At 37.1% G+C, this 14942-nt stretch overlaps 1 protein-coding gene across 1 annotated transcript in view; it reads left to right on the top strand.

Annotated features, from left to right (window-relative positions):
* LOC150085571 (homeobox protein HMX3-like) overlaps positions 1 to 14401 on the top strand; it is a 45360-nt gene extending 30959 nt beyond the window's left edge. Inside the window, exon 2 of the mRNA XM_090374608.1 lies at positions 13782 to 14401. Coding sequence (XP_090230734.1) covers positions 13782 to 14401 — 620 coding nt within the window. The remainder of the gene's footprint in view (positions 1 to 13781) is intronic.
* Positions 14402 to 14942: the final 541 nt, after the last annotated feature.

The following is a 14942-nucleotide window of genomic DNA, read 5'->3' as shown; positions in this document are numbered from 1 at the left end:
AGCAGTAATTCTTAAATTTTCCACTCAGTCTAAACACATCGTGACATACAGAACCTTCGAAAATAGGGGGGAAATATGCCATTGTCCCTTTGTGTAAGACGATGGTGAGACCGCATTTAGAATATCTTGTTAAAGTCACCCACACTTGAAGAAAGACAGAGTTTCTATAAAGGGTTTTAAAAGAAGGGCAACCAAATTGGTGAATGATGCCTAGAAGGTGCGGACTGCGAAATTTAGTAACTGGGGGATGAAGGATTTGGTAGAGGTATATTAACCCCTTGGGAGGGCTAACAGAATGAACGAGTGAGATATATTTTCACTGTCAGAAGAGACAAGAACCCCGGGGATACAAATCAAAATTTTGGGAATTAACACTGAAGATATATTTTATTGGAATAAAGTGCGAGTTTGCCACAGTGTCGAGGTGAAGAATTTAATAAAGCGAAATTGAGTAGGAAATATAATTAGGAAAGGACCCTACGTGGTTGTTATCCATTAAGGTTATTGTTATATTAATACCACTGTTATACCACGTGAAATTAATAATATAGTTTATTAGGCTGTTCGCCTACATTACTATACATTAAAGTGACGTTTCGGGTATCTTACCAATACCCATCATCTGACCATGCTGTTGGGGAAACAGAAAATAGAAAAAGTTACAAATTTTGAATATTTTAGAATATTACAGTTACCAATACTACAATTACAATTTACAAATTACGATTCTAAAGTATTAAGTTTTGAATTGCTGTTACAATTTCCTGTTTTCTATTGTAACGGCAATTCAGAACTTAATACTTTAGAATCACAATTTGCAAAGTGTAATATTGATAGTTGCAATTTTAATATACGAAAATATTCAAAATTTGTAACCTTTTCTATTTTCCGTTTCCCCAACGGCATGGTCTGATGACGGATTTCGTTAAGATACCCGAAACGTTACTTTAATGCATATTAACGTAGGCGAACAGCCTAATAAAGTATTTGTTAATATCAAGGGGTATAAGAGTGGTATTAATATAACAATAACCTTAATGAATAGGAAATTTTTGGCGGAAAGTAAGGAGATTGAGAATCCCCGCCCCCCCTTTTGGCAAATGAAAAAAAAAGTTCGTTTCCTTACTTAATTGAATATAATAACATTAACGTTATCAACGCATATTTATGCTAAATTTGTTTAATAGTCTCGATTTCTATGCAGAAAGGCAAAAAAAAAAAAAAAAAAAAAAAAAATTTGTACGGATAGTAACAAGGTTGTCTCTGTAAGGCTGGTCTGCGCTGCAGAGAAACTACATTTACGTGGGAAACTTTTTTTGTGGAAAAGTGGGAAAAATTGTTTTAAATAAATAAATACTCCGGCACGACTGCTTGATCAGAGGATTTTACAATTAATCATTCACAATAAGCACAATCATTAACCACATTTAATAGTTACGCGGGCTTGAACCATGGGCCGTTGAAACTAGTGTGCATTACCGCATTCTCCAGCTCGACTATTCGGATCAAAACTTTTCAGACGAATTGATTGAATATCAAATTCTGCAGCAGCATGTTCGAGAGGCAACCAGAGAGGGTAATATTCTTGATCATTCGTGTATTAAGAATTTGAAGATAAAGGAACCACTAGGTGGCAGTGATCACAGTGTAGTGATGTGGGATTTACTTAAAGATATAATTACTATCAGGGGTAAAGGAAAGGGTTTTTGCTTCCGTAAAGGTGAGTACAATGGTCTCAGAAAGTTTTTAAATTCTGTACAGTGGGATCAACTGACGATGTTACCAACAGTAAATTCTAAGTGGGAAGTATTCAAGGAATTAATCGTGGAAGCTACTAAAAGTTTTATACCTATTAAGAAATATTATTCATGGTTTAGGCCTAAATGGTTATGTCATGAACTAATGAGATACGTGAAAAAGAAGAAAAATGCATGGGATGCATATAAATTATCAAGCGACTCAGAAGCCTATGGCAGATATAAGCTAGTCTGTAATCAGGTCACAAAGGAGTTAGACAGGCGAGGGCAGATTACGAGAAATCTTTGGCAAAAGATGCTAAGAAAAACATTAAGGATGTCTTTACTTATATAAACTCTAAAAGGAAGGGGATGAATCTGATTGGTCCACTTGATATCGATGGTGCGACAGTTGATGCTCCTGCTCAGATAGCAAACAAACTGAATGAGTATTTTGCATCGACATTCACACATGAGGAATTATTAAGGTTTGAAAATGGCAGAAGGTTATCAAATTGTAGCAGGGTGCTTAATGATTTTGTAATAACTGAGAGCAAAGTGGAGGAGAAATTGTTGAAGTTAAACATGAGAAAGGTACCTGAGGTGGATGGGATCCATCCAGTTATATTAAAGGAGGCTTAGCCATAATTATGAGAGCATCCTTGGACTCAGGGGAGGTTCCCACGGACTGGAGATGTGCAAATGTATCCCCAATTCACAAAGGGGGGATCGAAGGGTGACACAAGTAATTACAGACCACTTAGTTTAACTTCTGTCCCGGGTAAAATAATGAAGTCACTGGTTAAAGATGCATTGCAGGATCATCTAGACAAGACTGCAGCAATAATTCAGACACAGCATGGGTTTGTTAAGGGAAAGTCTTGTCTGACAAATTTGATTGGTTATTATGATGTGGTCACAAAGGAACTGGATGCAAAAAATAATTTTGATATCATATACTTGGATTTCAGGAAAGCTTTTGACACTGTTGCGCATGGAAGACTACTGTACAAATTGGAGCAGAACGGTATTAAGGGTAAGTTGCTACAATGGATAAAAGGATGGTTGAGTGGGAGAAGACAGAAGGTGGTAATCAATGAGCTCTGCTCTTCGTGGACTAATGTTATTAGTGGAGTCCCACAGGGTTCGGTGTTGGGTCCTCTGTTGTTTTGTATATTTATCAATGACATTGATGAAGGTATATCACGCTTATTGTTGAAGTTTGCAGATGATACAAAGGTTGGCATGGTTGTTAGTGACAGTAATGGCAGTGTGCTACTCCAACAGGATCTAGATAATTTGGGCAGATGGGCTAAGAAGTGGCAACTGAAGTTTAACTTTGACAAATGCAAAGTACTGCATATGGGTAGAAGTAATCCCAGAGAAATGTACCAACTGTGTGGTACTACACTTAAGGTAGTAGAAAATGAAAAAGACCTGGGAGTAATTGTGCAGCCAGATATGAAGTTTTCTGAGCAATGCAGACAGGCTTCCAGGGTAGGTCATGGGGTTTTGTCAATAATATATAGGAATTTTGCTAGCAGGGAAAAGGAGATGATTGTCCCTCTGTATAAGGCAATGGTCAGGCCACGCCTTGAGTACTGCGTACAGGTCTGGAGGTCTCATTTTAGGAAGGATGTAGATTTTCTTGAGCGTGTACAGAGAAGGGCAACAAGATTGGTGAGGGGAATGAAGAGATCCTCTTACCAAGAGAGGCTTAAGTTCTGCAAATTGCAGTGGCTGGAAACTGGGCACCTGCGAGGTGATCTAATTGAGGTGTATAAGGCTTGAATGGGTTGAGCACGCTGAATTCTGATGGGATCCTTCCACTTGTTCAGATTACGAACCTAAGGGAGTATAAATTTAAATTAAGAAAAGACAGATGTAGAATAGATGTGGGGAAATTTGCCTTTAGCCAGCGGGTGGTTAATTGCTGGAACAAGCTTCCATCTGTCGTTGTGGAAGTTGATAGGTTGAATAAATTTAAGGAGGAACTGGACAGGCATTTGGAGGGAATGGTGTGATTTTTTTTCTTTTGGCTGATGCTGTATAAGCTCATACACTTGCTTTCTTGCATCACATGCCACTACTACTATTTAAAATTAATGATAAATAAAAGATATTTTAGAGTAATAATCAGAGAAGGATCTCCACATTCTTGCATTTCTGAGACAAAATCTTAAAGAAAATATCGCATCATGTGAAATCCTCCTGGTCTAGCGGCATTTCGGAGTTTTATTGAGCAAAACCTCTATCATCCTTCAGTTCGATACTATCGCTGCCACTTTCCATATTGCATAAAGCACTATCTTGTCTACAAGAGAAGATGAGTACAAATATATATATTATGAAGTATTGTGACGAAAGGAGAACTCTCATCCCTTTTTTTGTGCATCTATACATTAAACTTGAAGGCCACTATACATGTTCTGTAGCTATTTGTTAATTACAAACAATTAGAAAAACTCATTCAAAGCTACTTTATCAGTGAAATCTAAAGCAATGATACTAAGAATAATTATCATCTAGCGGACTGCACATCTTATACAAAAAAGTGCAGGTTGAAGTTTCAGATATTATTTATAATGTAAAAAACCTGACTGCTTTTGATCCTAAAGGGAAAGAAACTTGTTTTTGTGTATTAACGATATCACAGTTCAAATTTTAAGTGGTTTTCATATTTGTAAATTTTCTTATTTTGCTTGTGCTGATTTTTTTTGTGCGTGGACTGCTTGTTGAAATATAAAAACCGTAGGTTGGACTGCAAGTAATAGCAGGGATGACAATTCACTAGTGGCATAAGTGCCGATGAATTTCCCCCATTATTTTTATTTTCTCATTTTAATTCGTAATCCTTGTAAATTCACAAGTTACTAACCATAACTATTTAAGAAATTTTCTATAAAGGCTGGTTCCGCTCAGGGCTGTATTTTGATAGTCTCAGTCAAAGGCGTTTTCTTTTGAAAAATCAGAATTCTTCTTTCACTTACGTGCAGAAAGATACTTAGAATACCAGAAATTTATAGACACGATATAGTGGTCACGGCAGGGCTTCAGTTCCATGCTCTGTCTATTGACTGTGTTCATTTTAGTGCCTTGGATTGGATTTCTTAGTTATATACGAATACATACATTAACCTCAGTCGTAATTGACTAACTTGTTTCTCTTTGCCAGTTCTTATCTCCGGGATTCTCCTTTGAATCCCCATTCTTTATTAGTAAATGCTGAAACCATTAAACTAGGATTTGAATTATATGTGGACGAATTAACTTTTACAAAATTATTTTATCTTTAGATTATTGTGTCGTTTATAGGTTAACTTTATCAATATTTGGCTTCAGAACATCCAAAGGCCTGTCATTTATGCCTTAGTGCTGATGGTATTGTTTATATTTGTAACTGCAAATCCTTACACGTGCAGCTGATGTAAGAATTTGCGGATCCTAGTGCAGAGATGGTCAAATAGCGACCCTGATGTGGCTCTCAAAAGTATTTCTGCCAGGCTCTCGGTAACATTTCAGACTAGGCCGAAATGCTTTCAGTTTTTGCAATCGTTTAAAAATCTTCATATCCAGGTCGACCCTAAACCAACACAATTAAGATAAGTGATTCGTCACAATATATATGTCAGGTTTACTGAGTGTCTGTATCTCCGTTGTGGTTGGAATCTTTTTGAAAACAGATTATTTTGGCTATAATGACCCGGTTGACAAAGCGCTAACGGGGCGATTTATACTTTGTGTGGGCTTAACAACCCGGAATAACTCAGGAGGGAGAACCCTATTCTCCTCCCCCCGTCATCGACTTACTGCAGCCACAATTGAGGAGATATTTAAGAATTCTTCCGCCTTCGACGGGATTTGAACACGTGACGAACCGACGATACTGTTACGGAGGGAGAAAGCCAGAGTGTAAATCGATTATTGACGGTTAACGACACTTGGAAATTACGACCAACATTCTGTGACAACATCCCTCACGCATCTTGAAATTGCGTATACACAATTCTTCTAAAAAAAATTGTAAAAAATAAAGAAAACGTTTAGAGAAAATTTATTATGAAAATTACTCTGTGTACTTGTTACCCCTCTCTTTTAATCGTTGAAAGCATTTTTGAAATTCTTCAGAAATTATCTTGAGATGGTCATCCATCCTTTTGGATGGTGCGAAGTCATTTCCCTTTCATCTTCATTTTACTCTTAAAAAGAGGTGGACCCAAACCTGGTGAATAGGGTGGACTTATTTAGAAGTGATGGAACGACTACTGCAGAGAATTCGACGGGTCAGACCAGATTTTCATGAAAACAAAACTGGTTCTTATTGCTTGGCAATACGCTTGCTGATTCCACATCAATTTTTCAAATGCTTAATTTGCGAAAAGCGGTTATTGAGATAAACCACTCCCTCACATTCATTAGATCTGGCTCCAGCTGGCTTCTTTCTCTTTCTGAAGTTAAAAATGAAGAAGATAACTTTGGAGGAATTTTAAGAATGCTTTCAAAGATTTCTGAACATCTGCTTTTTATTTTGAATTTTTATCTCATTGTTTTACAACAGATACACTGTGTAATTAAGCATTACTATTATTAGCAATTTCTAAGTGCAGCACGACCATTACACCTAATTGTCGTGCTGCTTCATGGTGTGGGAGGACAGCGATCATAATCTCTGTGCTGCCTGCTTTTCGTAACCATCGTCAGAACCGGTAAGGGATGAGGGGAAACAGAGGTAAATAAATAGTATATTTCGCAGGGAATGCTCAGTAAATCTCTTTAGTGGCGTCCAACCGTTCATAACCATTTTCCCGATAACGATTATGAACAATTTCTTGATACCTGTGAGGCTTTTTTTAATGATTTTAATATGAGAAACATTGTGTTAACGCAAAATTTAAACGTGTTTCAGCTTCTTTGTATCTGCACATGCATACGAAACACCTGTTCAGTCCAAACCAATCTTTTCCAATCGATTTTCCAACAGTTCATTTGAACAATCCTCATATGTGATGAGTATCGGAGAGCGGATTCCCGCTGTCTTGGCCGTAAGCAAAAGAACGATGAAGTGTGAAGCCGTGGTTTACAAAGGCTCCGAAAAGACCCTTCTAAGAAAATAACAGCAAAAAACAGATTCGCTAAGGCAAACAGCCAAGAAAATTAAGATAATCCAATCTATACCACGGATTAAATGTATCATCAAGGAAAAGCATAGGTTTACTTCCGTTGAAAAAGAAACTTCATTTATTTTTATAGGATGCTACACGAACAGTATAAATATATGAGAGCAGAAACTTCTCGAATTGTATTTTTTTAATAAAAGTAAAAAAAAAATATGTCACTTACTGGGATTCCCCCAAAACTGCCTTCCTTGTGATGTGATACAGCGAATCCAACGAGTTTGCCCGAAAACCAAAATTTCGAGAACATGAAGCAATTACAGGGATCTACTGCATCTAAAGAATGAAGAGTAGAACCCCACTGTATTCTTGGCCAGAAACTGTCACACACAGAAACTCGAACAGTAAGCAGTTTAATATGCCATTTTACAGATATTTATCAACTTATTTTTTTTTTAGAATGGCAGTTTGGCTGAGTGGAACAATATAGTGTTATGGAAGGATGTTACGCGGTTGGTTTCTATGAAAATTAATTACTACAATTAATAATCACTCTTGTACTACGTGAAATTAATAATATAGTTTATTGAGCTTATAGCCCAAACATTTAAGGTGATGTTTCAGGCATCTTGCCGATACCCATCATCAGACTATTGACAGACTCCTGCTTGCCGATGCTTCTAAAACCTGATATGTATGCACATCAAGTTTTGGAAGCATCGGGAGCAGGAGTCTTGGTTCGGGTTATGAGCTTAACAAACTATAATATTAATTTCACGAGGTATAAGAGTGTATTATAATAATTAATTTTCTTGAGTGGATCAAGTTTTGATGCATGATCCCTTCCTCATATCTCTCTCTCTCTCTCCGTCTTTTCTTCTTTCTTGAAATTAAAATTTGCACTAAATGGCAGAGATTTCATATATTTTCGGATATCTGTGAGACTCACAGGACGTGTTGAAGAAGTAAAACAACAACAAACAATTTCTTCCAACAGTGGCAAAATGGCTGGACTCGCTGTATCAACTTTCAAGAAGATTACTCCATGGTTAACAGCATGGAAAACTGGGTAAGTGACAACATTTTTAATAAAATATAACTTTTTGATCACATCTTGTACAAGAAATAAACCTGACGTATAGGGAAGGGGACAGACTATTGTGTGAATACAACTTGATGTACTGCTCCAGTCGGACTGGAAGTCCGATGGTCATCGAAGGCCTTTTTAGCCAGCCTATTTTGGTTCTATCATTCAATAATTGACAATAAATTGATGATCAGGTTCTTCAATTAATACTCTGACATGATACCTTATCTTAGCATAAGAACAGTACTGCGAAAAAAAGTCGCCCAAACAGAACCATTTTTCACCTTCCTTGACCAGTACGGACTGAAATTGATCAATTGCATCTCAGAACACCAGTGGAGAGATAAAATAGGTATAACCACTAAATACAACACAGGTATGTTAGCTATAGGTTTTCAATGAAATTAATCAAACTCTTTTGGATTACCTTTTTTCTTTTAGTTCACTTCAGCACAATCAGATGCACCCTTTCTGTCTGCGTCACAAATTTGCTGACTTCAGTAATATGACACGACATGACATTCTATTGGGTTATAAAAGGGCAACTTGGGCCATTAGAGTTTAGTACATTGATTGTGCGTTCTAAAAAAAAATTACCACCATCATGAAAATAATCTTTATGAAAAAAGCGTACACTCGTTGAACTTTCAGAAATGTTCGCACTGTATTTCTCCACCATTTACATGTGCCGTGACCATGTTCTTTGCGGCATATTTAAAACATTGTTTTTCAAATCTGTTTGGCCTCAAGAGCAGCAGCGTATATTATACTTGGTAAATCTTTATCACAAATTACGACGATGCATTCAGATATTTGAAAATTAAACAATTTTAGTTTTAAAAAAATTCATTATTCATATTTAAAATAAATATTCAAACATTTATTTTAAAACCGAATATTCTTTTCCAATTTCATAACTGATACTGCTACTAAAAACTGGCTTTTCGTTTTCACTCTTGGCCTTACTTTTCCTCCAAACAGCTGTATCGTAAATTCGCCCTACCACAGAATATCGCTCCCACATCTGGGGCGGTGCCCCTTAACGTCTCTCAAATTTATAGACTCCATTCAAAAGACGACAGTTAGGTTAATTGATGACCCATCTCTTACAAAGGCCCTCCACTCTGTCTACAGACGCTCTGTTTCTGCTACATGCCCTTTCTACAGACACCTCCATGGGCACTGTTCTCCTGAATTGGCTTCCATAATCCCCCCCCCCATTCCAAACCAGTACCGCAACCAATCATCATCCTTTTACTGTCCAACTTCAAACTCGCAGAACCAACTTTTCTTCTTCTTCTTCATTTCTTTAAAATTACAATCTACAAAAGTTCAAGTGTAATGTCAACAAGTATCCTCTTTCATCTCAACCCTCAAACCCACACACGATATTGTGTGAACATAAACTTTAGACAGCCCCTTCCTTCAATTAGAAGACCCGAGGTCGTATTGGCGGCCTTTAGAGTCACGCATCTCCCGAATTTAAAACTAGCATGCAACAAAATATAGTTTCAAGATGATATTTGAAAACATCGATTTTTAGTAATATTTTATTTTCTTACGATGTTTTATTTATCTTCTTCAGTATTTAACAATATTATTATAACCAATCCCATTTATCCGAAAAATCTTTCGAGGTTTTTCTCCTGATTTTACTCGAAGTAATTGGTACGTTTAATGTATAAACTATTAAAAATAGAACTATCGTATGAAATAATAAACTCCAGTGACATTATGAATGAAGCGAATATCATCAATATTACTATCGAATTCGTATGGTTGGTATTATAAAGAAAGGCCCCATTAAAAAGTCAATCTTAATTTTTATACTCCTCCTTTTAAATGTTTATTTATATAGTCCATCGATTTAGGTTTCCAACAAACATCGGTTCTCCCTGTACAAGCCAAAGAACTTAAATACTTTAGAAATTTTAACAGCAGTGCACAAAACTAAAGGCAAACTAGAGACGCTAACTGAAAGTTGTTTTTATAACGATCCACGCTATCACTTTCTGATAGATGAGGAAATTGTTTCATTATTAGATACTATAATGAATCGACAGAAATAGAAAATGAAGAGGGAACATTATGATGTGCACACACACACTTGATATCTATTAAATGAGGCACATCGCACAGAATTAGAACTATCAACGTGGTCGACGAAAGAACTACCATATTTCGAGCACCACAACAGCGGCAGTTATTTTAAAGCTGTATAAAACATGCAAGATACCTAATAGATGCACAAATTATTGTAATTTTCTTTCTTTTGTATGATTCCCTTTCGTATGCAGACAGAATGTATTTAGAAATGATAACCCGGAATCCCAAATATTCTTAATCATTTTCTGTGGCTACCAAAGTGAGGTTCATTTGATTCCGATGGTTGAAATTATTAATCTATGGTATGTTCATCTTTTCTTTAAGTTGTCTCGATTCATCGACATCATCATTGATAGACTACGCTGTTGTCTCTCATATACAAGACAATAGATTGGGATAACTACTCCTTTTAAAAAGAAGAAAGTAAAATTAGATTTTTTTTTATTTAGTAGATGATATTTGTCCTGTTATACTACGTTTCCTTCCAAGAAAAGGAATCAAAGTACACAAAGATATTATTTTCCAATGAGATTCTTTTCTATATGCACACAAGAAAGATTTGATTCTTCAGTAGGAATTCACTCCATTTAAATAACAGAAGCTATCAGAATTGGCAATAACCGAACTAACCAATGTTTCATCAGCGTAACATCGCAGTACTGAAGCATTTTGAGTAAATAAAACTTGTTATAAAGAAACGTACTGAATTATATATTTTTCGATTTCAAAATCCATATTTGACAAAAACATTCCGAGAGAATTTCTGAAACCAGAGTTATTTGCTCCAAAATCCACCAAAGAATTGCTATTGGAAATCGAATCCGATGACTATCAGTAATTCAGAGAAATATTCTCAAACTTCTTTCTTAATTGCGGTGGCCATTTGAAATAAATCTCCGAGATATGACACAAAAATAAGTTACAAATTTTGTTCCTAACCAGATAACTTGCAAAAAAGTTTGAAGCTTTCGGCTTATGAAAACTTAAAGTGGATTTTATACTTAAACTCCCATCTGCGAGTATCAGCAGATAGGATCTGTCTTCACTTGACACGCACTGATAAAATGTATAGACAATTTGGCCCAACTGCCTTTTCCACCCAAACCGTGGGTTCTTAGACACTGGAGTGATTACTGGCAGGCGGATATCTATCACTCGTATATCGTTTCCAATAAGGGAAAGGTGGAAAGGCTTCGACCATACTGACTCATGCATTTTTAAGGGTTATATTTTTATAACATGTGCGGATCGAGGCAATTCTGGCCATGTCGTGACAACGTTATCTCTTGAAAATGCAGCTGTCTTGTGAAGATGATATGGTCCCCTTTTTATTTACGTGACTAGCCCTCAACAGTCCTGGGGGACCACTTAGACGGGCGTGGAGCTATTGCAGCTAGTTTTCGAAGAGAAGAAAACGAGTACTTTGCTATAAACCGCCCAATCCATGTTTCAGTCCGATTAAAAAATGGCACGCAGTTGGCAGAACTGGAAATCAAGTCTTCCATTCTCCAGAAATTTAGTACGAGATGAATGGCCAATGGCCTGTCGAATTACAGAATTGCAAACTTCCCTATTTGATTTATAGTGACTTTTTAGCGAAGTTAGAATCTTGAATTCTCATCTTAATACTGGGGTTGTATGCACGCGTACTTCACATTTTGAGACAACCTCGCAAATAAAAAGAGAAATTCACTTCTGACAGATATACTTTGGCAAGAATGTACAGTTGTTGAAGAAAGAAAATCCGCACCCGAAATTAAAAGTATGTACTTGAAAGCCAGCATACAGGGCACTCTGTTTATTCTGGAGAAAATAATTTCCAAGTGATAAAGAGGAGGGTTCGCTTCAACGAATCACGAAACTTATTTCATACTGATTTTGCATTTACAGTATAAGATCTAATTCGATAGATTCATTACTTATAAAATTAATTTTAATTACAATTTCATTTCAGAAGGTTATTTGTTTTCTTTGATAGCTACTCTTGATTAATTTTTACATAATATAAAGAGAGAGGAAGCCGGAATTGTGTCCTTACTCCCTAACGAGCGAAGGAAAAAGATAAGAGACGCGTATTAGATGTTTAAGAATAGGTATGTGTTCATCGTGTGTTCTATAACTGGTTGCATAATTGGGTGGACATTGTTTGTAGCAAAGCCCAGGATACCCATATAAAAACCAACCTGTAAATTGACACTACTGAAGACTTAGTTATACTCAACAAGCTAAATACGATACAGATAAGAGTAATAGAAAAGCATACATAGGATTCAACCCCAAAATCTCAGGTAAACAACCCGACTGTGTGCGCTGCTTAATTTATGCATTTAGTTCGAAGTAATGTCTTGAAGACACCTTTGTCATATTTAATGCATCCAAATTATGAGAAGTGGATCTTTTCATTTCTTAAAAAAATGTTGGCAGTGAATTTATCAGCACTACAAAGAAATCTGCATACCAATTGGTCTATTATAAAGGGAATCATCGTCGTAGTTCATTGAATCAAGTTCAACGAAACAGCTATTTTCGGAAAGTTAAACAGCGCAATTACCCACAGACAATCTGTAAAAACCCCTTGTGTTCTACCATTATAGCGCGCATCTTCGAAATTGTATTAAGTTTCTGAGAGGCTTTTGTTGTTCGTACATGATAACATAAGAGGTCTTCGATTACATGTTAAATGGAGAGTTTGATCTTTTTGTTTTCACCTGAATCGATTCTGGCTGCAGTTTACATACACCAGATTAATTATTTATTATTGGTTTCCTCTTGTGGATTCAGTTTCATAGAAGGTCTTTATTTTCGTTTTTAATCTTTGGCTTGCCTGCAAATGTGATGATAAGCACTTCAGTCAACTTCTCGTTTCTGTTTTCGTGTAAGCATCCGTGAAAGGCAAACACAGAAAGTTCTTTCTCAATGGCATTTCTACTTTCTATCAATTAGCTGTAGGTTAAAAAGTATTCGATATTCACGCTGTGGCTTCTCTCAATCATAAGTGATCCGTTTCTTCGCGTTTAAGATAAAAAAAAGTTTGAAATTCATTCTGCAACCAAACAATGGCATCATTATTCAGAAGACCAGAATTTTTGATCGTGCAAACGTTATTACTCGATCATTTCATCGACATTGAAGTAATTTTTATATACACAGAAATGGGTACCCAAAACATATGACTTTAGAGACAACACATAGCAACTCTCTCTAACTGGAAAGTATCTAATTTGAATATTTCTCGAAATACTTGTTTTTAACCAAGCTGAAAACTCGAATGTGACTTCCTTGATAGTTATTTCGATTTCCAGGAGGGAAAGGAGAGCATCACTGAGTTCGTAATACTTCATATTCATTTTTGACTTCAGTTCAACTACGACCATAAAATTCTGATCACTTTGTAAAAAAATGTTCTTTATATATGTAGGAGTGGTAGTCATGTCAACCAATGTTTAGTCATGACAACCATTTTTTTGTTTGTTTTAAATCCTTGAAAATACGAAGCCATCTTAACCTTTCTGTTCTCTTCAGATAATGGTCAGCCAAGATTGTATTCAATTGAAACGATTATATTGAACTATTTTTTCTAAGAATGCATCACCAATTGATGTGCATGTTTTTGCCACCAAAAATATGGGAAAAATGCAACGAGTACATATTTGATATTTCATGTACATTTTTGTAAGTTTAGTTTTTCATAAAGGAGTGATGCCAACCAAAGTAATAATGTCTTATTTTCTCCACCAGGTGGATGTCGATCCTCTCGGTCACCTATTCCCAGCAGGGAGGAAGCCCTCATCACTTCCGACAGCCGAACTTCGTCTCCTTTGTCTCCGCCTCTCACACAACAGACGGCCTCTTTACACGAGTCTAACGAACACGACGGTGATCAGGTTGGCGGTGGCAGCGAAGAGTCCAGCAGGGACGATAAGAACAAAAAGAATCGCAGGAAGAAGAAGACCCGCACAGTCTTCACCCGGAGTCAAGTGTTTCAACTAGAATCGACTTTCGACATGAAACGCTACCTGTCCAGTTCTGAGCGCGCAGGCCTCGCCGCATCCCTCCACTTAACGGAAACCCAAGTCAAGATCTGGTTCCAGAACAGGCGCAACAAGTGGAAGCGCCAGCTGGCGGCAGAACTTGAAGCAGCAAACATGGCCCACGCAGCTGCAGCCCAGAGGATGGTTCGAGTACCCATCCTGTATCACGACAGCGGCTCGGGAGCCCCTTCGCACACAGCCGACTCTCCGTCATTGGCTGTGGCATCTCAAGCTGCCCTAACTTCTTACCCATCCCTCTACTACCACCCTTCGTTCAACCCCAGCCAAGCCTCGTCGGTGAGGGCGCCGCTTCCTAGTCTGGTCTGATGTCCGAGAACAGCAGAAGCAGCAGCGACACCTACAAAAGGAAGGTAGAGTTTCTATGTACTCTGGAACTAGTGTGTGATGGTGTGGAATAAAGGACTGAATGCACGTGTGCTCGCTCATAAGACATTTTAAACTCCGATTAGTGTGTGCATGCGTATGGAAGAAGTCAGCATGGACTGTTGTGAAGGTGACGCCTGAAGTTTAGGACTAAGTTCCATGTAAATATCTTCTTATTTATGTATACGGCTTGATGTATAGACATCCCTGTTCTCACGTATGCTCACTCATTCCTGCATGCTTGCCATTTGTAAGTTTCCGCTTCCGTTGGTAGAATAAAGGTGTGCCCAGTAATGGCTGTATCTTCTCTCTTTCTCTTCTGTAGCTTAGTTGTCTGTACATTGCATAACGGGGTGTGCTCCTCAGAAAATTTACACAACCATCCATGGGAAATTCCTTGGAGAAATATGTACAGAGTGCTTACAATTAAATTCGGTCACTTTAGCCACCTACAGATGACAATTATGATTTTCCCAGAGATGAA

This window comes from Mastigoproctus giganteus, chromosome 5 (genome assembly GCF_048544385.1).
Source record: "Mastigoproctus giganteus isolate SK-2022 chromosome 5, ASM4854438v1, whole genome shotgun sequence".
NCBI lineage: Eukaryota > Metazoa > Arthropoda > Arachnida > Uropygi > Thelyphonidae > Mastigoproctus > Mastigoproctus giganteus.
Note: the sequence above shows the minus strand (reverse complement) of the source record. Positions and strands in the feature narration are given on the sequence as shown.